We start from the raw sequence: 27,894 nt of genomic DNA on the forward strand, positions 1-27,894 counted from the left end.
AGTGAGTATTTCTCAGTATGTATATAATAAAACCCAATCCGTCTGTCCTAGCGCTCTTGGACAGATCAGAAAAGTAGTGCACAAGAAGACATGCATGAATATGGATTAAACTCAACGGCACCTGGTCTAAAATGGGAAAATATTACGCCCTAGTTAACCCGTGGATTTGGTGGTTGAAAGTTTTGTTGCATGTTATATGTTGAATACCAAGGTAGAAACGCACTATGCGTGATGTGAATGCAATTAGCGAAAAGGTTGCAACACTAATCATGGAACTCATCAAACTTTGTCTGCACAATTTTCTGGCATTAATTTTCTTCTGTGCTGACATTATTTACATATGATCCACAATACATTTAAAGTTTGGTATGCAACATGCAACATGCAACATGCAACATGCAACATGCAACATGCAACATGCAACACGCAACATGCAACATGCAACATGCAACATGCAACATGCAACATGCAACATGCAACATGCAACATGCAACATGCAACATGCAACATGCAACATGCAACATGCAACATGCAACATGCAACATGCAACATGCAACATGCAACATGCAACATGCAACATGCAACACGCAACATGCAACATGCAACATGCAACATGCAACATGCAACATGCAACATGCAACATGCAGCATGCAGCATGCAACATGTAAATAATGTGCAGAACCTTCATCATCCTTTTTAAAATAGCTGTATATGTGTGTAAACTGACCTGTTTTTTTTTTTTTTTTTTTGGTTAACCTAAGCAGACGTATCAATTCATTATATGAACATTTTACCATCGACTGGGTTTTCTTGATGCTTTTCCAAACCGGTGATGTTTGGTAGCTTCAAATCTTCTTGAAGGTTGATGGTATTGCCTTCATTCAACATCCCTCTCACTGGCTTCTTTTCCTTTTTGCAAAGGAAAATGACGATGAGCATCATGAGCTCAATGACTTCAGTAGCAGCGAGAACAGAGACACCAAGCCAGAGGCCCAGTTGACCTCCCACGTCGGAGACAAAGTCAATCACCTAATGAATGAAAAAATATATGTTTTTGATTTCAAGACTCGGCATCACAGATGTGAGAAAAGTTTGTTTGGTCTCTCTCTTGGTTAGAGGGTTTTTAAATACTAGAATAAAAGCTGCACTGAATTCAGTGTAGGCATTTTTCTCGACCCAACATCCAGTAAATCGAAGTCCAGTTCATTCAATCAATGCACGATTCTGGATTTTTCAAAATAAATAAAATAATACATCCAAATTTAAAATCATAAATCAAATTTTAGAGGTTGGGAGTGTTTTTGCTATACATTAAGATTATTCAGCCCTTTAATTTGTTTGACCATTTTTGTTGCGATCCGAGATCTAGTCGGCCAACATGAAGTGCAATCCCTTAGTTTAAGTATGCTGCATTGCAGCATATTTGTATGAATGAGAAAGGCTTTTAACGGTACGGACGGGCGCGCATTGCCATGCTAGATCGTCTCCGTGCAATTTCATCGGATAACCCGTGATTTCGTGAGTTCTGATTGGTTTAAATGACGTCTTAAATTGTGTAACGTGCCGTGCCGTTTCAAATTCACAATAAAAGCCTATTATCTCAGTGTTTGTCAAGTTTATACCTACCCCATAAGAGACCGTCTCCTCAATAATTTCATAGTTCAGTTGCTCAAAGAATATGCTGACTTTAAGGTAGTTATCGCTATAAACAAAGAGACAATTGCAAAACATAATGACAACGGACTTACACTAGGAGGTTATGTGAGTCAAAATATCCCCCAGAAATGGAAACAGCACCTCTATATATTAGTACATGCAATATTGTAGGATACCCGAACTCATATCAAATCATTTCTCCTGTTTTCCGTTTTTGGACATGAAATTTTTTTTGACACAATTCCTTGGATTAAAGGGGAAGAGTCAAGTGTTGTGTTGATATAAGTTTCCATTTCGACAAATGCACTTTCTCTTCTTCTAAAACACTTCAGAACAACTAAAGTTCATGGCGTTTCCGAAGTGAAGGGAAGACTAGAAACGATCTTTAGAGACTCAGGATCGTGGGACTTAATGACCAAAGATTTCGAAACTTCCTGAACATCGCCCCCAGATAATCCCACAATCTACCACCAAGTCACCTAAAGTCGACGAAATTTGATTTACCTGAAACGGATTTGCTTGTTCAAATCCTCATTTTTGCCTTTATCAAGTTCTTCCTAGAACGAATATAGAATATTTTAATCTTTTCTAAGATTTGAGTTGATCATTGATCAATATTACTTTTGTTATCAAAAATACAAATATCTATAATACCAGTTGGCGAATAATTAATATTCCTTACTTCATATTTCTTGGAAGGCCAAGCTGCAAAGGATGGAGACAACTTGTAGTAGTCTTCCCTTAAAGTAATTCAAAAAATCATAGAAGAGTAAATACTTTCAAGAGGTCAATGAATAAAAATGCCAAAAAAACAATGCACAGTCAAATATTAACAAGTCTAACCCGATCCTCTTGAGAGAGAGCCAGAAATCCTTAAGCGCTAGAACTAATAAATGTGTGAGTCTACGATGGTTAACTTAAGATTGATATTTCAGAAAAAAACTTTTTCTTGTCCAATTTTCAATTTTTATTGAAGTATATTACTCTATCGGTCTAGAAAAAGCTCTATGCGGTCTACACTTTTATCACCATGGCAACGTGTGACATCACATATACTAACTTACTTGCAAGGTGGTGTGCATTCCTTTGAACAGTTTAGTTTGTTGTCCTTGAACAAGGCGTTGACGTTTCTCAAGCATTTTGCTGTAAAAACATATTGGGAAATGTATTTTAGATAGGGACGTAATATAAAAGACCCTTTTCAAAATTATCGTAAATTAGAGGCTAACATGGAAAAAAAGGCATACATTTCATAGAGTAGAGTGAAAATCATATATTCGTGAAATAGTACTAACTAATTAGGACAAAATAGCAAAAATAAAACAATCTGAAACAAAAGAAATAGATGAGTTAATCGCTATTTAGTCTTTGTGGAGGAGTTGTTTATCTTTAACCCGTGAAATACACTTATTTCAAGGATATATATTTGGTTTGCAGTATTAAAAGTTTTATTTATTTTGTATGTTTTTGTGTTTTAGGCTCGTATCCATGGTTTTTTTAAAAGGTCCATTATCTTGAACTTCAGAAAGTGAAAAATGACACAAGGGTCTATAGAGCAAGTACATGTTACGTCACCTTGGTTGACGATAACAAAGCATTGGTCATTAACTTCTATTGTTAGACCAACCAAGATAGCAGCTGTTCAATTGTCACTCATATATATCTTAAGGGATTTTGAGTCACATGGTTACTCAAGCTCTATTCATTTATTTACCGTGAGTGATGTTGAAGACGAGACATGCTGGGGTATTGTCAGTAAAAGGGAATCTGAACTCGGAACAGTTGCAGTACTTTCGTTGATTGTAAGCAAGACAAGACTCTCTACATGCCTTTGGAGTAAAATAACGTTATACACATTATTACCCTGCTTAATAAATAAAAATAACATAAATAGGATTTAGCAGTGGCATTTCCTCAAAGTCGCTCTTCATTCGTACACTGAAAATTACAATTAGAAATTAGAAAATTGATTATTATGGACCTCCTGGTCAGTAAGTATCATCTAATTCGACGATACGGCGGCCATCTTTGCCAGGGCACAAAACCAAACAAAAATGAGGGAAACTTTACAGAGTTGCGTTTGCTTGTTTTCTCTTTATGGGTAAGATCGATATGCTATCTTATTTCGTCTTCTGTCGTATTTTCTTGCGGTGAGTTGTTAATATCAATCGACGTCATTAACAAAGCTTTATTTGCGCCATGGACGATCCATAATGCATTGCGATTCAAGATGGCCGCCGTATCGTCGAAGTAGTGCATTACTAACATTGTTCGAATACTTGCTGCTATATTGCAGGTAGTACAAGTTGTCCTCGTTTGATTGCTTTTTGTTGTCAAAGCAGCTGTTATTGTTAAACGGATCAGCACGGATGATGTGCACCTGTCATTCAAATCAAACAATTAAACATTTTAAAACATTCTGGCAAATTATTGTTTCCTTAAGGGCAGGTTCAGGATGTTGTTAAGGGGGAGGGGGTGATAGATTTGTATGAAACCCAGTAATAGAAGATGTTATGGATGTATGCAAATGAGATCCATCTGAGAAAAGAAGGATTGTATCGACCCGATAGCTTAACTTGTATGATTTTTGAAACAAAAGAATACTTCGGGCTCAACTATAATAACAGCTATTGCAAAGGAGTTGAGTTCCAGTTCTGTTAGATTATGTTTGTTTTGAAGTGCAATCACTCGGCAGAATACATGATGAAAATAAAATGAACCTTTCGCATTCCAATTGATGCAAACACTCCAGGAGGAACATTTATGCCTTCTTCGTCTGGGAACGTCATTAATCCTTGTTCGTTGATTACGATTTTGTACCCAGCCATTCTTGTGAACTCCGACATGTAGTTTGCCTGGTCTACGAACAGCTTCAAAGTTAAACCTGGAAGATAACAGCGATTAATACAGTACCACATCCATCCATTCATCCGTCCGTCCGTCTGTCCGTCCGTCCGTCCGTCCGTCCGTCCTTCCATCCATTCTTCCATCCTACTTACCGTGAGATGGTCCTGCTTTGTTAGATTTTAGTGGATTGTAGGATTTGGCTTTTGCATTAAAAGTATAACAAATGCCATATTTATGATGCCAAAACTTTGCCCAATATTGGATCATCTTTTCCCTGAGACAAAGTCAACAGCGCATTATTACAAGGATTTCAATATGAGTGAAGAGGAAAATGGCTAGATAAGAGAGGAAGATAGAGTTGGAGGGAAGAGAAGAGACGGGGGAGGAGAGGGTAGAACAGGACAGGAAAAAATGAGAAGAGAAGGGAAAAGCAAGAGAAGAAATCGCGAGGCAAGAAAGAGTGACTTGCTTACTTGCAGTCCATTCCTCTGAAGGAACAATTGAGAATAGAATCGTGGAACTGGTGTCCTATCTTATATCCTACTTTTTCGCCAATTTCCGAGATAAATTGATACATCAGTTGTTGTCTTTTGTGACTTGCTAGAAGTTCTGAAGGATTCACTGGGAAATCATCCTCATCATCAACATTATCATAATCAAAATAGTCATCATCTCCTTTGAATTCGTTATCGTCATCGCTCTTACTGTCCTCACCATCTTCATTGTCGTCGCTGTCGCTGTTATTACCTTCCCCTAACCTTCCCTGTTCGTTATGTTCACCCTGACTTCTTCTCTTTCTTGATAATGGCTGATCTTCGAACTCGTCTTTCTGATGGTCTTCTTCTTCCGAATCAATGCTTGCGTTGAGATGAGAACTTGTTGTTGGTGGTGGAGTTGAAGTTGTGTCAGGAGAGGTTTGGTTGTTCTCGTTGTCCTCGTCACCACTGAGTGATGGCCACGACGTTGGTTTATCATCGACTACATTTTCACCTGTAGTTGCAATGAAATAAAAGAACATAAATGATAACTTCTGAAGGGAACGAAGGCAGACACCCTCAGGGAGACAGACAAACGAATGAGTAGAAATTGGAAACAATTGCCCATACATTTGGAATATTTGCTCTTTTCGGTCTTTTTCCTCTCTTTCCAAAGCAAAAGGTTGTTCTTAAAAGTAAAGTTATATAGCACAAGTATACTGCGTGATGAAACATCCTAAATGGCCCGTAAATATTCTGTTCTATATCACTAATTACCGTAGTTAGCGTGTTTTCGAGGCTACGAAACCTAAGAAACCATAAGAGGCGAATGTATAGCCAACAGATAGTATGAGCTTATAAAATCAGCAAAAATACGGTTTTAATTTTTACGTGAACAAATTCCTATGAATTATATACCAAAATGTTCAGGAAAGCCCGGGGTTTTCAAATCCGCTTTTGTTGTTTTTTTGACAGGTTCTGTTTTATTTCAAGGAGAGACGATTTTCTAGCTTGACCCCGGTTATGTCATGCATTTTCTCTTGTAAGATACATCCAACAGCGTACATTCAACTCAAAAAGTACGGTGGTTTTTTCAATAGAATTCAATTTAAACCATATAATACAGTCCGTGAATAGTTGAATTAACTGAATCCACTTCTGGTTTTTGCCTTAATAGTCATTATTTTGAGAAAAGATCAAAAAACCGTGTTTTTGAGACATAATTTGTATGGGCTCACATGAGGGGGCGTGAGCGTGAAATCGTAGCTGTGAAATGTTAACATGATTTTTTTCTGATGAAGAAAGAAGGAAAGAAAGAAGGAAGAGAGAAAGAAAAATATAATAAAATAAAGAAACATAGAAAAAACAAACAAACAGAGATACAGAGATGATGATGATTGACTTTATTTAACCACGATATTCCATCAATTATACCACAGATTTACATGAAAGTCGTGTAATAATAATACGAATTCGAACTACTATTGAAAAATAATCTATACTTATAATATTACATAGACTAAATGTTATAAGATTTATATAAATAAATAATAATTATAATATTAATAATATAATAAAGAAATACAAATTCAAGTGCATACCGATTACTCAGTATTTTCGTTTAAATGTATTGCTTTAATTCTTCTCTTCGAAGAGAATTTAATGAGGGCGGATAGCTGTCTGATTTCACTCGGAAAAAATCCATAATTTAGATCCTTATATAGAAATGATTTCTTCAAGTTTACTTGGTTTTGGCAAAGGTAAATTCAAGTTCACAAAATTGTTTGTAACATTATAGGTTTTTGGTATTTTTCACTGTGGTAAATTTATCACTCAAGTGACTAGGTGCAATATTATTTATATTCTTGTACATCATTATTGCTTTATGTTTCTCCCTTCTTTGAGCTAGTCTCCCAATTTAGTTCCTTTAAAATGTAAACCGAGAGAGAGAAGAAGAAACAGAGAGACAGAGAATGAATGAATGAGTGACGATTAAATATTTACATACCTTTTGTCAACATTATTTCTCTGTACAATTCAGGAGTTCTTTCTTTGACCAAAGCAGCATGAAGTGGATTGATATTACAGAATGTAACCTCTGGAAATCGAAGAGTCTAGAGCACAAAATAGAATTAAATGCCGCTAATGAAGCTCAAGCAGGTGTAGACTATTCTCTACTTTCACTCTAAAAACCCACTTATTTTGCTGAAGGCTGATCAGGCAATGTTGAAAATACCTTGTTTGGTATCCAAAGATAAAATGAAGAAGTAAAAAACAGAAAAAGATAAAAGCTTGAAGATGTTTAAAGTAAATTTTAAAACATTTTTTCGTAAGTCAATACATTTTCTGTAAGGCTAAAACTCTTGATGATCTGTACACGCAAAAATACCTTGGAATAAATTGATAATCAGTAGTGTACATATAAAAGCAGGTGTATTATAAATTCAATTAAGAAACTTTTCAATTTGGGACTGTTTTTTGATTGGTTACCCCCCAAAGACGTAAGGCATTATGGGGATGTGAAAGTAGAGAATTGGGCCATGTGCATTAGCAAGTCCAAAGGTTACCCCTATAATATTAGTCTTCTCAGCAGCCGTTCTTAGTGTCCGTCAGGAAAACGCTTCCCTAGTTTGCAACAAACATAATTTATCGTATTTAAAGTACTTATCAACGCGAAGAGTCTTGTTTACAGTTTTCGAATCATAGTTAACAGATGTCTTAATAGATGACATTGGATTAACTTTTGAACTATCAGGTCTGGGAATACGGATGGGGGTCGATTTTAAGTTCAATAACACTGAAGGAGGAATATATGTAGCTTCCTGGCTACTTAAAACCCCGAGGGTGGGGGGGGGGGGGTGGGTACTACCCCCCAACTTGGGTAGGGGTATGCCGCCAGGACCTCAAAACCCTCACCCTATCCCAGACCTAAAATTTTGATTTTACATACCCTACCCCAGACTAAAACTAAGAATTGTATACCCTATCCCTGACTAATAGAGGGAAAAGACGGCTATTCAATAGGTTGTAATCAATATTTATTAACGTTTTTATTGTTTTTGTGCCGTCAGAAAGCGTAGCCTATTCGCCAGACAAAAATGACCAAATCGTTAACCCTATCCCAGACAAAAATGATACCCTATCCCAGACAAAATGTCCAAAAATGATATCCTATCCCAGACCCAAAAGCCGAAAAACCATATCCTATAGGGCGGCACATACCCGTATAGCAAATATAGGGGAGTACCCCCCCCCCCCCCCCCCCGGGCTTAAAACATCTACTCCCAATGTTCTTGTTAGTGGCGCTTGATGATCCATCGATGTTAAGTTCAATAACACTGAAGGAGGAATAAATATAGCTTCCTGGCTACTTAAAACATCTACTCCCAATGTTCTTGTTAGTGGTGCTTGATGATCCACCAAAGAACAAATAGTGGAAGAAGTATAATTGGTAGCACTACAACATTCACTACAGCGAAGCGATTTCACGACAGGTGATTGTGGGAATTTTGACTCGTTGGAACTGTATGCATCGATCTTAATACACGTACTGATCTTCAGGATCGGATCGTAGTCTCTTAGTTCGTGTTCTTGGGAATGCCTCTATCAAGGTTTGCTTGACGCTTTTAATTCACTTTGAAGCTTTTGAAGCTTCAGCAATCGCTTGTAACAAGTTTACTACAAATAAATGAACTCGAAGCAAACCTTCAATATCAACGGACGACTTCCCAAAAATATCAATTCTTTCCCTAATCGGAGGATTACTTGAGAATAAAAAACAACATTTATCAACATTTACTATCTTTCGGTAAGTTTCCATACGAACACCAGTATATTTTCATGTATAATATTTTCGCTTGAAAAACCCTTGATTGAGGAGAATAAAAACGTTATTTATATAACGTACATTGTGATTGGTCACTGCTGAACAATAGCTCTATTTCTATTGGTTAAAAGATTTTTCGACAGAACAATGGGAATGGAATATAATGCTCGATTGAGCAGACGTTAGTGGGGAGGGAAGCGTTTACCGGACGACTACTACAATGGGTATGCAGCATAATATGGTGGGGAAATGAAGCAGTGAGGTAGTTCCACAGATGAGAGCACTCAAAGAACTTCAGTTCCACAGTGATCATGGACCACAGGAAGTTCGATTATGTGACCACATTGTAGTTTGCGGAACGTCTTAGCATTCATTGATTCTGTATCAGGCTGGCAGCTTTTGAATAAATCCAATACTTTGGGAAAGCTTTCATAGAGTTCTATATCTATACTAAAAGATTGCACCATAACACCATAATTAGGAATGACGTCATATTTTTCTCCTTACTCCCTCCCCGAAAGAAGAATGGAATTTTAAGCGATAATAAGCACGAATCTTCAATGCCTTATCCATTATTCATCATTGCATTGTACATTTCTCTATGTTGAGTCCAGAACAATCGATTAGTTTTGGACTTGGCAGACAGAGACATCTCTCATAACAGCTGCTATTCCTTGTTTGAGTTGAAGTTGAAAATAAAAGATATCACTAGCTATGACCTCCTCTGGCACCTCACTGAAACCTCACTGAGGTTCCAAGTGGCGTAGAACCCCCATTTCATATCTATTCACTAATACCTAACAAACAACTCTTGGTAATTCCAATTTATCGCGAGAAGATCTAGACAGCAGCTGAATATGAATGAAATAATAATATTTTTTGCAAATAAATTCACAATATTATTTATTGATGGGATCCAAAGTGACATTTAATATCTTTTGGCATACATTTATCACATATGGTTAAAATTGTAAAAAAACTTATTATAACTGATGAATGGGGATTTCATGAAAGCCTTTAGTATAAAGTTAAACAAACATTTTGTTCCTCTAGAAAAGGTTTTTCTTGTCATACGAGAAAAAGATAAAAAGATTGCAGTTTTCCTTCCCACTCTATGATGGTTGTTAAAACCTTTATATAACACTCAAACCTTTTCTATTTTTAAGGTACACTGTGATCATTAACAGTTACTTTCTTTATAAAGTTTCCTTTGTCTATTCCAGACGAGATGAACTCACGAGTTGTTGTTTCCTAGTAACACTAATTTGTGAAAATCTTATGCCGCCTTAAGCTCTAGAGCAAATAAATAAAAGGAAGATAAGATAGAAAACTGTAATTATGGGAAACATTGCAATCAAAGAAAAAGAAGTGTATTAATTAATTTTTAGACTTCGGTGACGAGCAAATCTGTTACCCTATATTGCATGATAATTCCAACCCTTTGCCTTTTTTTTTTTTGACAAAGAGAAAAGTAAGCAGAGGAGTATTTTCACTTACCGCTTTGTTTGTTAGTTTCATAATGGTACTGACCGGACGGCTCTCGTACTTCAAGTAAAGCTCTCTAAGCTGATAGACAGCTATTCCCAGTGCACCCAAGAAAAGCAACAACCAGACAAATCTTTGAAGAAGATGTTTTGCGCCTGCTGTACGACCAAGGCCATGAATCGAAGTGTAGTCACAGAATTCTTTGATAACAGATAAAGTAGATGATTTGGTTTTTGGATTCTTTTTGGTTTCTTGTGTTGGTGACTCTAGTCCATCCATTTTTAGGTTAGTTCTAGTCAGTATAAGAACACCTCACTCGGCAGTGAAGTCCAAATAAAAAGTTTTGACAAGCTGAAATCCACGTTATTGACTAACAACTATCTGCATACCAAATGTCTGCTCGTAAAAGGCCGGGCTTTAATACAATCCGAACAGATAGAATAATGCACTGCGCATGTCCAAAATGAATCTAAAGCCGGGGATTTTTTTCTTCTTAATTGTGCAATCGAATTACACCGCAAACCGCAACCAATTTAATAATGTCACAGTCTTTAAATCTTAATGTGGATGAAATATTTAATTAATATTTTTCAAATGTTAGTGTGAAGCCACTTGAAGCCACTTTTCTTTGAATTGGAAACTTAGAATTGCAATGTTTTATTATTTTTAGATGCGGTTTTCCATATTTTGCAAACGTACTCGATAGTGACAAGCTGCAAGCTGAAATTTATTTTTTCGCTGCCGTCCATCAAAAATAACCAGTCGGTACCTTTTATGTTTTTCACTGGTGGCAGTAATAATGCTGTCCATTTTAAATAAGATATTACCTAAATTATTTCCAAGCGATCGAAACAGCCAGAATTTGATCAGAATTTTGATATAGAAACCAAATTTTTAATCTGACTAGACATGTTTCGATTGTGCTACAACCATCGTCAGTGATGAAAAGCACAATGAGAATGAATTAATAAGTGAAATGAAAAAAAGATTAATATTCAAATTAACATTATAAAAGGTGACAAAAAGGTTACAAAGCAAGCTTTAAATTTACATGGGAGAGAAGTTTCATAGGAAAAATGAAACATCATTGTAAAAACAGCATTGTGAATTTAAAAAATGAAATGAGCGAAAGATTAATATTCAAATTAACAGTAATGATAGAAGATGACAAAAAGGTTACAAAGAAAGCTTTAAATTCACATGGGAGAGAAGTTTCATAGGAAAAATAAAACAGCATTGTAAAAAAGGCCATTTAGAATTCGAGTTATCATGAAATTCACTGCTATGTTTAAAACTGTACGGTACGAGACGAAATTTTAACCGTTAAGGTGGTTCCAAACTAATTCAGAGCAAATTTTGGACAGTTTTTTTTCTCGCTCGCTTTGCAAAACTAGTGTGGAACGAGCGAGGGTGTTGTTATTGACCGACGAGGTCAGCTCTTTAGATACACTTCACTTTAAAAAATTTCACTCAAAAATTTGAATTGAGGAAGAGCTGTAGAAATTTCACTATCATCTAGATAAAGCTCTGGTCTATTGTTGTAGGAAGTTTGAGTGAAGAAAAAACTTGGAGTCGTTTTGAAGAAACCGCCGAAAATGTGATTTTTAGCAAAATTATCATATTTGAGGTTTACAACGACAGCTTGTAAAAAAATATATATATTCGATGAGTTAGTAAGATTTGATGATGATTTTTCGTAAGGCTCATTCACAATACTGGAAAATAGATATGTGAAAACTTCATCATCGATGACATATCATCATCTGCAGCGTTATTAGTTTCGGTCGTAGATCCTCAAAGAGAGGGCACTTGAAGAAAAAAAAAAAAAAAAAAAACACAAATTGCAGTGCCTTGGTGTATGGATACCTTTTTAATTTTCAGGAAGTGAATCGAGTGCCTTATTATTTTGCTCCACTTTCTTATTTGCTTTACTATCTAATTTTTTGTTTTGGTCAATTTATATTCAAAATATTCATGTTTAAATAAGTATAGAAATAAAGTAAGAGAGGGGACCTTTCCTTTTCCTTTTCCTTTATATAAATACAGTTTGTAAACTAGGATGATAAAATTGATAATTGATGGAAATATTATCGTCCCTTAAAGATATCGCACCGGTAAAAAAATGTCGAATGACTCTCCAGTCTCTAGGCAGTCAACAAACAAGCGATCTACTAAAGTTATTCCGTGTTAGACGCTTTCAGTGCCGTTGAGATGCAAATGTGCGATATGTTATCTTAGCGCATGCTACGCCTCGGCATTTCAAATTCCACTCGCATTTTGAAACCCCAATAGAATACAGCAACTCGTATTTGAAACATTACATCAATTGAGCAAAGGTTAAAAATGCATTTTATTTAACCAGTTTTTTGATATACTGAAAACTAGTTAACTTGTTAGGATATATGTTTAGAGGTGTTTTAAACTTATTAAACTTATAATATTAATAATAATAGAAAATGAAGTATTATATGAACTGAATTCTTACAAGAATTTATAAATTTTAAATATGATATAACATGTTTCTTTTACAAATTTTAGATTTATATTCTTTTAAAGTACTCCTTAAGTTCTGCATTTACTAAATAATTTGATTTATATTGTAAATAATTGCAAGATTTGTTAATATTTTATTGTTGAGCATATCTAAGTGTAAATAGTTTGAACACTTATAGGTTACGTTTACGCGCCCTATAAGTGTCTTTGCATTGCATCCAGATTTTTAATAAACTGCATAATAATAATAACAATAATAATAATAATAATAATAATAATAATGACGATGATGATAATAATAATAATAATAATAATAATAATGATAACAATAATAATAATAATGATAATAGCAATAGTCATGATGTCGATGATGAATAACTCGGGAGGTATATAATTTAAAAATGCAAATTATTCAAAATACGAGATCATTTTGCATTAGTATAGGAAATCGCACGATCTCGAGTACAATTTGGAATTAATAGACACGAGTAATGTTTTGCATGTTCTTGTAATTGCACGAGCCTTAGGCGAGTGCAATTAAAGAACTTTCAAAACATTACGAGTGTCTATTAATTCCAAATTGTACGAGAAGATAGTGCGATTTTTTGTTTATAGTTTACTCAACAAAATTTCAGTAAAAAATGCGAAGCGACGCCGTTCATCTTTGTCTATTTGGCGGCCGATTTTCAGTCCATCGCGCAACTGAAATGCATAAAAAAGATTAGTTCTTACGGCTTTAAAATTTTATTTATATGTTTTTTAAGTACAAAATGATAGAAAATAATTGTTTTGACATTGTTTTGGCCGTGTTGCCATAGCGACTTAATTCGGTACTCCTACGGAGTACAATTAACGCTATAATTGCACTCCTCTCGACCAATCAGAGTCGAGTAATTTTATTGAGTGTACTATAAAAAAGGTAATTATGAACTCTCTTAAATAAAATTAGTATTATTAGAAAACTCTTGACGTTTTTTTCGATCTTTTAAAAAAGTGAAAAATAAACATGCATTTCATCAACAACATATAAATTTTTTTAACATTTTAAATTCTTAAATATTTAGCTATTAATGCAAAGAACTCTTTAAAAAATTTATTAATAAATTTGGCCTGGAAGAGCAAAATCAGAGAAACTGGACAGATCAGAAAAGTAGTGCACGAGAAGACACACATGAATATGAATTAAACTCGACGGCACCTGGTCTAAAATAGGAAAATGTTACGTTGAAGGTTTTGTTTCATGTTTCATATTGAATAACATGAATCATGCAACATGCAGCATACAACATCACCATCAATCAATGTGCAGAACCTTCACCAACCTTTTTAAAATAGCTGTATATGTGTGTAAACTGACCTGATTTCTTGTTTAACCTAAGCAGACGTATCAATTCGTTAAATGAACAATCTAACATGGACTCGGTTTTCTTGATACTTTTACAGACTGCTAATTTTTGGTAGTTGCAGTTCTTCTTGCAGGCGGATGCTTTGGTCTTCATTCAACATCCCTCTCACTGGCTTCTCTCTCTTTTTGCAAAGGAAAATGACGATGAGCATCATGAGCTCAATGACTTCAGTAGCAGCGAGAACAGAGACACCAAGCCAGAGGCCCAGTTGACCTCCCACGTCGGAGACAAAGTCAATCACCTAATGAATGAAAAAATATATGTTTTTGATTTCAAGACTCGGCATCACAGATGTGAGAAAAGTTTGTTTGGTCTCTCTCTTGGTTAGAGGGTTTTTAAATACTAGAATAAAAGCTGCACTGAATTCAGTGTAGGCATTTTTCTCGACCCAACATCCAGTAAATCGAAGTCCAGTTCATTCAATCAATGCACGATTCTTTTCGATTTCGAGACTCAGCATCACACATGTGAGAAGAGTTTGCTTGGTCTCTTGATTCGAGGTCTTTTTTTCTCGGTTCTGCGGTTTTCCTTCCTCCGCAAAACCCGGTTATACAATATTTCTTGCAAAATTTCAACAACAACAAAATAACAATAATAATACTAAACTTATGAATATCAATATAAGGACTTGGATAAAAGCTGCAAATTCAGTGTAGACATTTTTCTTGACCCAACATCCAGTAAATCGAATTTCAGTTCATTCCATAAATGAACGGTTCTGGATTTTCCAAAATAAATAAAAAAATCTATCTAAATTTAGAATCTAGAAGCTTACCAAATCAAATGTTAGGCAGGGCATGTTTTTGATATATATTGAGATTATCTAACCCTTTTGTTTGATCATTTTTTTGTTGCGATCCAATATCTAGTCGGCCAACGTCGAGTCCAATACCTTAGTTTAAGTATGTTGCATTACAGGATATTTGCACGACTGCAAAAGGCTATTAACGGTACGAACGTGGGCGCAATGCCATGCTGGATCGTGTCCGTGTAATTCACCTTTTGAGCGCTAGCCCAAAACGTGTTGGAGTGTGTTACGGTCACCAAAAGTTCGGACATCATTTTCGGATTCCCATACAAGTTCACGAATTAGAAAAAAAAATTCAGATCGAATTCTTAAGTTAATATTTTAAACGCACAGCGGTAAGAAAAGCTTTAATCAAGTCAGAGAAGTGATATTTTGTTGGTATTTAGAGAGCTAACTAAGCAAACCGAGTAAATAATTAGTTTAAAAGTCAGTACCTTTGTAAGGAAATTCGAGAACAATGTCCGAACTTTTTGGTGACCGTAACACAATCCAACACCTTTATACCACGTGATGGCTAGCGTTCAAAAGGTGAATTTTATCGGATATAAGTGATTTCTTACCCCATAAGAGACCGTCTCCTCAATGATTTCGTAGTTCAGTTGCTCATAGAAAATGCTGACTTTGAGGTAGTTATCGCTATAAACAGAGACAATTGCAAAACATAATGACAGGGGAAATTTTAGTACATGCAATATTGTAAGATACCCGAACTCATATCAAATCATTTCTCCCGTTTTCCTTTTTTGGACATGAAAACATTTTGACACAATTCCTTGGATTAAAGGGGAAGGGTCACGTGCTCTGTTGGTATAAGTTTCCATTTCGACAAATGCACTTTCTCTTCTTCTAAAACACTTCAGAACAACTAAAGTTCATGGCGTTTCCGAAGTGAAGGGAAGACTGGAAACGATCTCTAGAGACTCAGGATTGTAGGACTGAATGACCAAAGATAGCGAAACTTCCTGACATCGCCCCCAGGTAATCCCACAATCCACCACCAAGTCCCCCAAAGTCGACGAAATTTGATTTACCTGAATTGGATTTTCTTGTTCAAATCTTCATTTTTGCCTTTATAAATTTCTTCCTAAGACAAGTATAGGATATTTTAATCTTTTCTAAGATTTGTGTTGATAAATGATCAATTTTGTTATAAAAAATACTATTATTTGTAATACCCGTTGATGAATAATAAATATCCCTTACTTCATATTTCTTGGAAGGCCAAGCTGCAAAGGATGGAGACAACTTGTAGTAGTCTTCACTTAAAGGAATCAAAAAAAATTATAGAAGAGGAAATACTTTCAAGAGAGCAATGAATAAAAATGCCAAAAAACAATGCACAGTCAAATAAGAACAAGTCTAAGCCGGTCCTCTCGAGTGAGAATTTTTTTAAGATTAAAAGCGCTAGAACTAATAAATGTGTACTGAATCTACGATGGTTAACTTAGGATTTATATTTCAGACATTATTTTTTGGGCCAATTTTTTTCAAAATTTTCATTGAGATATATTTCTCTCTCGTTCTGACTAAAAGCTCCATGCGGTCTGGACTCTTATCACCATGGCAACGTGTGACATCACACCTATTAACTTACTTGCAAGGTGGTGTGCATTCCTTTGAACAGTTTAGTTTGTTGTTCTTGAATAAGACGTTGACGTTTCTCAAGCATTTTGCTGTTAAATATATATTGAAAAATGTAGTTTTTAGATAGGAACTTTAATGGATCCTTCTCAAAATTATCGTGAATTCGAGGATAACGTAGAAAGAAAGCCATACATTTTATAGAGTAGAGCGCAAATTGTTTTATTGTTATTCACATGTCAAGGGATTTTGAGTCACATGGTTGCACAAGCTCTATTCATTTATTTACCGTGAGTGATGTTGAACATGAGACATGCTGGGGTATTGTCAGTAAAAGGGAATCTGTACTCGGAACAGTTGCAGTACTTTCGTTGATTGTAAGCAAGACAAGACTCTCTACATGCCTTTGGAGTAAAATAACATTATGCACATTAATACCCTTGTTATTATATGAAAATAACATAAATAGGAATTTGCAGTGGCATTTCCTCTTTGGTTATTATTATATCATATTTGCATATATTCTCATTTCATCTATATCTCACAGCGGACCGGTATCGTATACAAAAAAGGAAATAAGGTTTTTAAAGACATCGGTTACAGATATTCCCTATCTGGACGGACCTCCTGGTCAGTAAGTAACATCTAATTCGACGATACGGCGGCCATCTTTGCCAGGGGACAAAACAAAACAAAAATGACGGAAACTATACAGAGTTTCATTTGTTTCTTTTCTCTTTGGGTAAAGGTGGTTGATGTGCTGTCTTAATTCATCTTTTGTTGTATTTTCTTGCGGTGAGTTGTTAATATCAATCGACGTCATTACTGTAACAAAGCTTAATTTGCGCCCTGGACGCCGCATAATGCAGTTGCGATTCAAGATGGCCGCCATATCGTCGAAGTAGTACCATACTTACATTGTTCGAATACTTGGTGCGATATTGCAGGTAGTACAAGTTGCCCTCGTTTGATTGCTTTTTGTTGTCAAAGCAGCTGTTATTGTTAAACGGATCAGCACGGATGATGTGCACCTGTCATTCAAATCAAACAATTAAACATTTTAAATCATTCTGGCAAATTATTGTTTCCTTAAGGGCAGGTTAAGGATGTTGTTAAGGGGGAGGGGGTGATAGATTTGTATGAAACCCAGTAATAGAAGATGTTATGGATGTATGCAAATGAGATGCAACTGAGACAAGAAGTATTGTATCGAGTCGATAGCATCACCTGTATGATTCTTAAACAAAAGAATATCTCACTGAAGACTCAACTATAATAACAGCTATTGCAAAGGAGTTGAATTCCAGTTCTGTGAACTTATGTTTGCATTGCAATCATTCGGCTGAATAAATGATGAAAAGAAAATGAACCTTTCGCATTCCAATTGATGCAAACACTCCAGGAGGAACATTAATGCCTTCTTCGTCTGGGAACTTCATTAATCCTTGTTCGTTGATTACGATTTTGTACCCAGCCATCCTTGTGAACTCCGACATGTAGTTTGCCTGGTCTACGAACAGCGTCAGAGTTAAACCTGGAAGATAACAACGATTAATACAGCCACATCCATCCCTCCCTCCCTCCCTCCCTCCCTCCCTCCCTCCCTCCTTCCCTCCTTCCCTCCCTCCTTCCCACACTCCCTCCCTCCTTCCCACACTCCCTCCCTCCTTCCAACACTCTCCCTCCCTCCCTTCATCCTTCCATCCATCCATCCATCCATCCATCCATCCATCCATCCATCCATCCATCCATCCATCCATCCGTCCGTCCGTCTGTCCGTCCGTCCATCCATCCTACTTACCGTGAGATGGTCCTGCTTTGTTAGATTTTAAGGGCTTGAAGGATTTGGCTTTTGCATTAAAAGTATAACAAATGCCATATTTATGATGCCAAAACTTTGCCCAATATTGGATCATCTTTTTCCTGAAACAAAATCAACAGCGCATTATTACAAGGATTTCAATATGAGTGAAGAGGAAAATAGCTAGATAAGAGAGGAAGATAGAGTTGGAGGGAAGAGAAGAGACGGGGGAGGAGAGGATGAAACAGGACAAGACAAATTGAGAAGAAAAGGAAAAAGAAGAGAAGACATCGCTAGGCAAGAAAGAGTGCTTTGCTTACTTGCAGTCCATTCCTCTGAAGGAACAAGCGAAGAACAGAATCGTCGGAACTGGTGCCCTATCTTATATCCTACTCTTTCGCCAATTTCCGAGATAAACTGATAAATCAGTTGTTGCCTTTTGTGACTTGCTAGAAGTTCTGAAGGATTCACTGGAAAATCATCCTCATCATCAACGTCATCATAATCCTAATAGTCATCATCTCCATTGCCTTCGTTATCGTCATCGCTCTTACTGTCCTCACCATCTTCATTGTCGTCGCTGTCATTGTCATTTCCTTCCCCTAACCTTCCCTGTTCGTTACTTTCACCCTGACTTCTTCTCTTTCTTAGCAATGGCTGATCTTCGAAATCGTCTTTCTCATGGTCTTCGTCTGAGTCAATGCTTGTGTTGAGATGAGAACTTGTTGTTGGTGGTGGAGTTGAAGTTGTGTCAGGAGAGGTTTGGTTGTTCTCGTTGTCCTCGTCACCACTGAGTGATGGCCACGACATTGGTTCATCATCGATCATATTTTCACCTGTAGTTGCAATAAAATAGAAGAGCATACATGAATTAACTCTCAAAGGGAACGAAGGCAGACACACTCAGACAGACAGACAAACTAATGAATAGAAAAGAAAGAAGGAAAGAAAGAAGAAAAAGAGAAAAAAATATATATTAAAATAAAAAAACAGAGAAAGAAAAACAGAGACAGAGATGATGATGATGCACTTTTTTCAACCACGATATTCCATCAATTATACCACTGCTATGTCGTGTAATAAACAATTAATCCGCGAAACACTAAATTACTAAATAGCACAAAATAGTGCTAATTAAACAATAGAAAACAATAGAAATAGCATGAAATTGTGCTACACCTTTTGCTGTTCATTAAAAGCAAAGGAATATTCATTGAAGCGAAGAAGCATTTTAATTAGAGCGAACAGGCATACAATAAGGCGAACGGAGTCTCAATAGTGCGATGGAACTTTCATTAAGAAATTTAGCATTGAATTTGACAATCATGAATATGTTTGCGTGGGTTCATTAACGTTTTCAAACTTTCATTAGTGTTTTGGTGCAGTCAATAAACCACAACACACTTTCAATACAACGTTTTGGACATTTATCTACGCAATACAATATAAGTATATTTTCCACTAGGAATTGTAGGATTTTAACTGTCTTTTCATTTTTTTACAAGCCGTGAATATGATTTCGTACAAACAAAGCGCCGTTAGGTATAAATATCAAGTCAGTTTTGAGTTTTTTAATCCCTCTTTTTTGGATATTGCAATGGCACAACAAAGAAACCAAATTCCAAATGAAGTCAGATAGCGTCTTTTGAGGGTCTATGAAGATCCACAGAAATGCATAAAGTGGTACAACCACATGCAAACATATCGTCCAAGATGTTTAAATAGAGAACACATTCAAGGATAAATTCACTTTTTCGTTTTTAAAAATGTACAATCGTAAAAGCACAATATACTTATATTGTATTGCGTAAATAAATGTCCAAAACTTTGTACTGAATGCGTGTTGTGGTTTATTGTCTGCTTCAAAACGCTAATGAAAGTTTGAAAACGTTAATGAACCCACGCAAACATATTCATGATTGTCAAATTCAATGCTAAATTTCTTAATGAACGTTCTATCGCACTATTGAGACTCCGTTCGCCTTATTGTATGCCTGTTCGCTCTAATGAAAATGCTTTTTCGCTTCAATGAATATTCGTTTGCGGTTAATGAACAGCAAATGGTGTATTTAGTATTACTAAAGTTTCACGGTTATATTGTTTGTACCCTAATACCGACTACTATTGAAAAATAATCTATACTTATAATATTACATATACTATACATTATAAGATTTACACTCAATTGAAGAATCGTTGTCGGGTTCAGAAACATAGAACATAGAAGCTGAGACCGAAATGGCACATGGGAAGTACGTTAATTAGATGCATGCTGTGACCGGCAACCCGTGGCTTCATTCACTGTTTTTAATACGCATTTGGCATTCTAAACCGACTGCATGGAAGGCGCAAATGAATAAATTATATTATAATTATGGACTTTCCCATGTTACATTTCGGTCTCAGCTTCTATGTTCTATGTTTCTGAACCCGACAAAGATTCTTCAATTGAGTGTATACAAATAAATAATAGTTATATAATATAAATAATATAGTAAATAAATATAAATTGAAGTGTATACCAATCATTTATTTTTGTTCAAATGTATTGTTTTAATTCTTCTCTTAAAATAATCTAATGAGGGCGGATAGTTCAAGTTAGCATTATTGTTTCTAAGATTATAGGTTTTGGTATTTTTAACCGTGGTAAATTTGTCACTCAATTAACTTGGGGCAATATTATTTGTATTCTTGTACATCATTATTGCTTTATGTTTCTCCCTTCTTTGGGCTATAGTCTCCCAATTTAGTTCCTTTAAAATAGAGAGAGAATGAAGAAGAGACAGAGAGACAGAGAATGAATGGATGGATGGATGGATGGATGGATGGATGGATGGATGGATTTTTGAATAAATGGGACGATTGAATATTTACATACCTTTTGTCGACATTATTTCTCTGTACAATTCAGGAGTTATTTCTTGTACCAAAGAAGCATGAAGTGGATTGATATTACAGAATGTAACCTCTGGAAATCGAAGAGTCTAGAGCACAAAATAGAATCAAATGCCGCTTTTATTGTTGTTAGAAAATAACCTGCACGACACATCAAAATTCGGGGGAAAAACAAAAAAATATGGTGGGTATTCATATGATCTTGCATGACGCACTACAATTCATCGTTTGCACGTTACGTCATCGCGGCCATGTTGGTACCATTTAATGTAATTCCCTTAAAAGATATTGTTCCAATAACTTTGTCCCGAAACTTTGCATGGACATTAGATATGTTATGGACATTTAAAAACTGCAATGAAAAGACGGGGTCACCATTCTCGTGTTTTTGCTAGATGCTCTCCATATATGTCAATTTATCGGTACCACAATGGCCGCCATGCTTTTGTCTTTTAACTCTCTTGGGAATGCTTGCAATCCATCAATAGCTAACAAGCAGCTTTTGCAAGACCAATCGTGATAACTTAGATAAACTACATAGACGCGCCGCCAGTATTATTGAAGGATACAAAGTCTCTCAACCAAAGGTTGCGCGGATATTTAGTTGTCCTTCACTCCAATCCCGTCGGGACTATCTGAAATGCATGTTAGTGTTTAAATGTATGGATATACATCTATACTGGCCCCCCTTCTTTACTTAATGATTTCTGTCACTCACGCCATAGAGATTTGTTCCGTCCGCCTTTTGCGGATCCGGAATAATCCAAATATCAGGACTCCTTCAGGTTCAGCGGTACAAAGATCTGGAACAGCTTTCCGCTGGACCTGAGGAGGGTACACGACTTAACAAGATTTAAGTCTGGCCTTAAAAAGCATTTTAGATCTCGCTAAAAATTACCCCTGCAATACCACATTTTTAGTGTTTTAATCTTAGTACTTTCTAACTTTTAATTTTTGTATTCTGTACTATATTTTTTGTCTGTAAGTTTGATAAATAAATATAGATAAATAAAGTGGCAATTCCAATTTATCGCGAGAAGACAGCAGCTGAGTGTGAATAAAAAATTGCAAATAAATTCACAATATTATTTGATGGGGTCCAAAGAGACAATTGGTTTCGTTTGGCATAAATTCAAAACACATGCTCAATAATGTAAAAACAAATCTTATATCTGACGATTTGGGATTTCATTGTTGTTCCTCTGGAAATGGTTTTTCCTGCCATACGAGAAATAAAAAGATTGCAGTTTTCCTTCCCACTATATGATGGTCGTTAAAACCTTTATATAACACTCAAACGTTTCCTATTTTTAAGGTACACTGTGATCATTAACAGTTACTTTCTTTATAAAGTTCCTTTGTCTATTCCAGACCCTCCAAATTCACGAGTTCAGTGTTGTTTCCTAGTAACAACTGTAAAAATTAATGCCGCCTTTAGCTCTGGGGCAAATAAATGAAAGAAAGATAAGATTGAGAATTGAAATTGTGGCAAACATTGCAATTAAAGAAAAATAGGTGTATTACTTAATTCATAGATTTCGGTGACGAGCAAATCTGTTACCCTATATTGCATGATGATTCCAACCCTTTGCAACTTTTTTGAGAAAGAGAAAAGTTAGCAGAGGAGTGTCTTCACTTACCGCTTTGTTTGTTAGTTTCATAATGGTACTGACCGGACGGCTCTCGTACTTCAAGTAAAGCTCTCTAAGCTGAAAGACAGCCATTCCCAGTGCACCCAAGAAAAGCAACAACCAGACAAATTTTTGAAGAAGATGTTTTGCGCCTGCTGTACGACCAAGGCCATGAATCGAAGTGTAGTCACAGAATTCTTTGATGACAGATAAAGTAGATGATTTGGTTTTTGGATTCATTTTGGTTTCTTGTGTTGGTGACTCTAGTCCATCCATTTTTAGGTTAGTTCTAGTTAGTATAGAACACCTCACTCGGCAGTTAAAGTCCAAATGAAAAATTTTGACAAGCTGAAATCCGCGCTATTGACTAACAACTGTCTGCATACCAAATGTCTGTTCTTAAAAGGACGAGCTTTAATACCATCCGAACGGATAGAATAATGCACTGCGCATGTCCGAAATGAATCTAAAGCCGGGGATTTTCTTCTTCTTGATTGCGTTATTGAATTACACCGCAAACTGTTCTGAATGCTCGTATAACGAAAGGCTTAAACGTAGCCATTAGTCTGTCATCAAACTAAAGAGCAATTGGTAAAATTATTTATGTATGATGTTTAGCACTTTGAGCTACCAATTTAATAACGTCACACTCTTTAAATCTTAAAGTGGATCGAATATTTTATTATTTTTAAAAAACGTTAGTGTGAAGCCACTTGAAGCCACTTTTCTTTAAATGGGAAACATATAATTTCATTTTATTAGATGCTCCATTAATATTCTAAAATTTATAATCATCGATGGTCAATAGCGCTTCGCTTTAGCGCTGGGAAACGGCGATAAGTGTAGGCAATTCAATTTCTGAGTATTTTCTTTTTTTTTCATTCATGATAGAATTTAAAAAAAAAAAAATTAATGAAACATGAAACATAACGATAAACAAAGCAAGTTCGTTACCTTAAACTGAGTATTTTTCTTTTTTTTCTTCTTTATTTTTATTTATGGGATTCAGACATAACCATTAATGAAACATGAAACAACGATAAACAAAGCAAGTTCGTTACCGTAAGATGAGCGTCCTTCGGTTAAAGCTGAGTCATTTAGTCCAGTTTATTAATAATAAATAGGGATTATCAGGACTGAAATATTCAGTCACGTAACTAGTGTTTTAAATATGGTGATTTACGAAACGTTAGAACATCTAATGTGCCTATTACACCTTACTCAAAATGTTCAGCAACGATTCTAAATAAAGTAAAAAGTTAAATAGTAAAATATTTTTATATGGTTTTGCTGTTGCATTTTGGAGATAACATATTGGAAATATAAACCTTGATATCTCCAGGATGCATCACTCAAACCATATAAAAACAATTTACTTTTCATTTTGTCACCTTATTTAGAATGATAATGACAAATTTTGAAAATTTTGAATTAGGTGTCATAGGCATTTTAAATGACATAGTATTCTATGGTCATTTACATAAAGTTACTATATGAAGTTTTCACTCCTAAAATTATTATTCTACAATAAATCGCTGGATGACCGCAAGGAATGGGATTTCTTTTTATTCCACCAATCAAAACCCTCTGGTAAACTATTTCTAAAAATAGCATTGAAACTTCCCGCAGAATTTTATTTCCTTCAAAATAGAAGGTTGTCGAAATGCGCCCTAAATTGAGCATCACTGACAGGCACTGTGACTAAGCGAAAATCCTGCACTTTGGTTGCGCTCATTTACAAAAGTTAAACACGGACGGTATCGAGGTTTACCCACAAGAAACCTTGGTATCTTCGATATTTGGGTTTATACTATTTTTTAGAACACTTTGCCCTATGCTGTGGAAGCGATGAGTGTAGAATTTTACCTATTCTTAAAGTCATTGAATCCAGCTTGGTACATGGATTTTTCCTTAGAACCTCGATATTTTGAAAGATCGACCCTTCTAAATAATTAAAAATATTATTGATGGCACTCAAAGCGTCTTTTATTACGAAGCGAAAACACGAAGCATATTTTATAAATCTGACGTACAAAGTGTCTGTAAAATAAGACCTTTTTGATAAGCCAGTATTAGACAAATATGTATAATCACGTTTGGTATTTGGCTTACTATTAGAACAATTTTTTTTTTATTTCCTTGACACTGAAAAAAATGAAAAATCCGAGCTTGAGAATTTATAACGAACATCAAATAGCACCTTGAAGAGACTGGGTAACTCTGTATAACACAATAATATACTCAACGTTCAAAAGCAGATGAAACACTTGGGATGTATATATATTTTGAGACCGAACCTTTTTCGCTGGTAATGTGACCTATTCAGTATTATGCCAATGTAAAATTTCTGATCTTAAACCATGATTATTTGTTATGGTGATCAAGCTAAAATATGGAGCGTAATGTTATATGAACTTCGCAAATCATGTAAAAGGCTTATACATAATAACTGTGTTTAAATAAATATATTGCTGATGACACTTTACAACGGTTTTCCATATTCTGCAAACTCGGTAGTAGTGTGCTGCACGCTAAAATTTGGTTTTTCGCTGCCGTCAATCAAAAATAACCAGTAGGTACCTTTTATGTTTTTCATTGGTGGCAGTGATAATACTGTCCATTTTAAATAATATATTACCTAAATTATTTCCAAGCGATCGAAACAGCCAGAATTTGACCAGAATTTTGATATAGAAACCAAATTTTTAATCTGACTAGACATGTTTCGATTGTGCTACAACCATCGTCTGTGATGAAAAGTACGATAAGAGAATGGTTAAATAAGTGAAATGAATTACAAAAGATTAACATTCAAATTAACATTATAAAAGGTGACAAAAAGGTTACAAAGCCAGCTTTAAATTTACATGGAAGAGAAGTTTCATAGGAAAAATAAAACAGTAGCGTAAAAAAAGGCCATTTAGAAATCGAGTTATCATGAAATTCACTGCTGTGTTTAAACTGTACGGTACGAGACGAAATTTTAACCGTTAAGGTGGATCCAAACTATTTCAGAGCGAATTTTGGACATTTTTTTTCTCACTCGCTTTGCAAAACTAGTGTGGCAAGCGAGGGCGTTGTTGTCGACCGACGAGTTGAGCTCTTTAGATACACCTCACTTTAAAAAACGTTTTCTCCAAAACTTGAATGGGACGAACTGTAGAAATTTCCCTATCATCTAGATAAAGCTCTGGTCTATTGATGTAGGAAGTTTGAGCGAAGAAAAAACTTGGATCCGTTTTGAAGAAAACGGCGAAAATGTAAGGCAATCCATTCAATGGTTCTACAGCGCTGTTTTATATGATTCAAATTTTGGATCGAATTTTCAAGTGGCATCATAACTTTTTTTCTGACCAAGACTTTCCATCCAAATTTATACACAAGCTGTATTAATACTAGATAATAAGATTCCAAAAATTTCAGAAAAATCGTGCATGAGGATGAGGAGAAAAAAAGTCAAAAACTAAAACTAGCACTGTTTGATTTTCGGAAGTAATAGGCTAAACATTTTTAAAATCTTAAAATAAAATATACTGTTAAAATCTAGGATAATCCGAAGCACTTTATATGAAAAATCCAGTTAAATCAACGCACTAGTTTTGCGAAGCGAGCGAGAACAAAATTGTCCAAATTTCGCTCTGAATTAGTTTGGTTCCACCGTAAAATCTGACCAGTACATGCCATTTACGCAGACCTAAAAAAGTCTACGCTTCGCGCGCGTATCCAGTAGATAAGGTTACGGGTCCACCTTTTCTAATTCGGTCATGTATTTTCATGTGTTTGAATTTGAATAAAGTATTATTATTATTAATGTATATATTTAATATACAATCATTGATGAAACAACTCCTGCGCAGCGTCATTGGTTTCGATCGCAGATCCTCAAGGAGTACGTGCAAGGAGAGGCACGTGAAGAAAAAAAGAAATTGCAGGAAATTGCAGTGCCTTGGTATATGGATACCTTTTTAATTTTCAGAAATGAAATCGAGTGCCTTGGTTATTTTGCTCCACTTCCTCATTTGCTTTACTATCTAATTTTTTGTTTTGGTCAATTTATATTCGATATATTCATGTTTAAATAAGTATTGAAATAAAGTAAGAGAGGGGACCTTTCCTTTTCCTTTATATAATGACAGTTTGTAAACTAGGATAATAAAATTGATTGAAATATCGTCGTCCCCTAAGATTATATGGCACTTATTAGATTCCGGTAAAAAATGTGGAATGATTGTGAAAATAAAGAATTTTTGTCTCCAGGCAATCAGCGAACAAGCGATCTACTATTATGGGATGAAGCAACAAAAGGAACAAGAGGAAAAACCAGTGATGTCCCGAGTCACGATTTAAATATAGGGTATTTAAAATTTTGCATTGAACGTCTTTAAAGGGGGCGGACTAGCACGTAAATATTTTTGCGAAATTTTTATAGGACTTGGTGACGTCATACACTCAACACTAAACATTGCTCCATACAAAATATCTACTAGTTTTATACTTAGTATTTAAGAAAAGATACCATAAAATGATTCTAACCACAATGAATGTGCGTTAAGTCAGTGGACCTTTGGGCTTAATAGAAATAAAGTAAAACATGAAGTTATTTACAAAGAATTTTTAAAGATTACTTCATTGAAGTTTCAGCCGAATTAAATTTTGGAAGATGCTCGTGCATAAGAAGAATTGATTCACCTCATCGATCATTCGAGCTTAGTCAGAATCTTTATATACAAGGCTCTTTTTAAGATCAATTTAAAGACTTTGGAGGAAAATGGACTCAGGAATACCAGAATACCATACCGCAGAAGCTTGTGTGGAAATGATAGTATATAATGAACTGAATGGAATGATAAATTATGAATAATTTGCAATTACGATTATGATCCATCTGATAAAAAAATATAAAAGGAAAAGAACCGTTTGATAGTACATTTTGCATTAATTAAAATATTATGTTTGACCATGATCAAAACATGAGGATTATAACGTTTA

At 35.3% G+C, this 27,894-nt stretch overlaps 3 protein-coding genes across 3 annotated transcripts; all 3 read right to left on the minus strand.

Annotated features, from left to right (window-relative positions):
• Positions 1-681: 681 nt before the first annotated feature.
• Positions 682-10,569, minus strand: LOC148914034 (epithelial sodium channel subunit alpha-like). Its single transcript, XM_089026016.1, has 12 exons — positions 10,303-10,569; positions 6,988-7,093; positions 4,977-5,493; positions 4,656-4,777; positions 4,377-4,540; positions 3,923-4,036; positions 3,371-3,485; positions 2,721-2,799; positions 2,339-2,396; positions 2,161-2,213; positions 1,627-1,702; positions 682-1,029 (listed from the first exon to the last, which is right to left on the minus strand). Exons 1-12 carry the CDS (start codon positions 10,567-10,569, stop codon positions 778-780), a joined length of 1,923 nt encoding a protein of 640 aa, XP_088882142.1. The 3' UTR covers positions 682-777.
• A 2,076-nt stretch (positions 10,570-12,645) lies between these two features.
• Positions 12,646-18,739, minus strand: LOC148914035 (epithelial sodium channel subunit alpha-like). Its single transcript, XM_089039527.1, has 10 exons — positions 18,700-18,739; positions 18,380-18,501; positions 17,949-18,112; positions 17,496-17,609; positions 16,868-16,982; positions 16,592-16,670; positions 16,201-16,258; positions 16,029-16,081; positions 15,558-15,633; positions 12,646-14,430 (listed from the first exon to the last, which is right to left on the minus strand). The coding sequence occupies exons 1-10, from the start codon at positions 18,708-18,710 to the stop codon at positions 14,221-14,223; spliced, it is 1,002 nt and encodes a 333-aa protein (XP_088895653.1). The 5' UTR covers positions 18,711-18,739; the 3' UTR covers positions 12,646-14,220.
• On the minus strand, positions 18,737-23,491 carry LOC116297514 (epithelial sodium channel subunit alpha). The gene is made up of 3 exons (XM_031705755.2): positions 22,915-23,491; positions 21,258-21,363; positions 18,737-19,215 (listed from the first exon to the last, which is right to left on the minus strand). Exons 1-3 carry the CDS (start codon positions 23,179-23,181, stop codon positions 18,887-18,889), a joined length of 702 nt encoding a protein of 233 aa, XP_031561615.2. The 5' UTR covers positions 23,182-23,491; the 3' UTR covers positions 18,737-18,886.
• Between the last annotated feature and the right edge of the window lie 4,403 nt (positions 23,492-27,894).

This window comes from Actinia tenebrosa, unplaced genomic scaffold (assembly GCF_029948245.1).
Source record: "Actinia tenebrosa isolate PJP-AT-01 unplaced genomic scaffold, QUT_ActTen_1.0 PGA_scaffold0__85_contigs__length_37466705, whole genome shotgun sequence".
NCBI lineage: Eukaryota > Metazoa > Cnidaria > Anthozoa > Actiniaria > Actiniidae > Actinia > Actinia tenebrosa.

Bases quoted from the DNA above. Each gene is read 5' to 3' on its own strand.
- LOC148914034 (XM_089026016.1), bottom strand. From the start codon at position 10,569: ATGGATGGACTAGAGTCACCAACACAAGAAACCAAAAAGAATCCAAAA. The intron at 5,494-6,987 runs GTATGTAAATAT...TTGCAACTACAG, and splicing joins AGAAATAATGTTGACAAAAG to GTGAAAATGTAGTCGATGAT. The intron at 2,397-2,720 runs GTAAGTTAGTAT...AATTACTTTAAG, and splicing joins GAATGCACACCACCTTGCAA to GGAAGACTACTACAAGTTGT.
- LOC116297514 (XM_031705755.2), bottom strand. From the start codon at position 23,181: ATGGATGGACTAGAGTCACCAACACAAGAAACCAAAATGAATCCAAAA. The intron at 21,364-22,914 runs GTAAGTGAAGAC...TTTGTGCTCTAG, and splicing joins TGAAACTAACAAACAAAGCG to ACTCTTCGATTTCCAGAGGT. The intron at 19,216-21,257 runs GTATGTAAATAT...TTGCAACTACAG, and splicing joins AGAAATAATGTCGACAAAAG to GTGAAAATATGATCGATGAT.
- LOC148914035 (XM_089039527.1), bottom strand. The intron at 15,634-16,028 runs GTAAATCAAATT...CTCTGTTTATAG, and splicing joins AACAAGAAAATCCAATTCAG to CGATAACTACCTCAAAGTCA. The intron at 14,431-15,557 runs GTAAGAAATCAC...TTCATTCATTAG, and splicing joins AGGAGACGGTCTCTTATGGG to GTGATTGACTTTGTCTCCGA.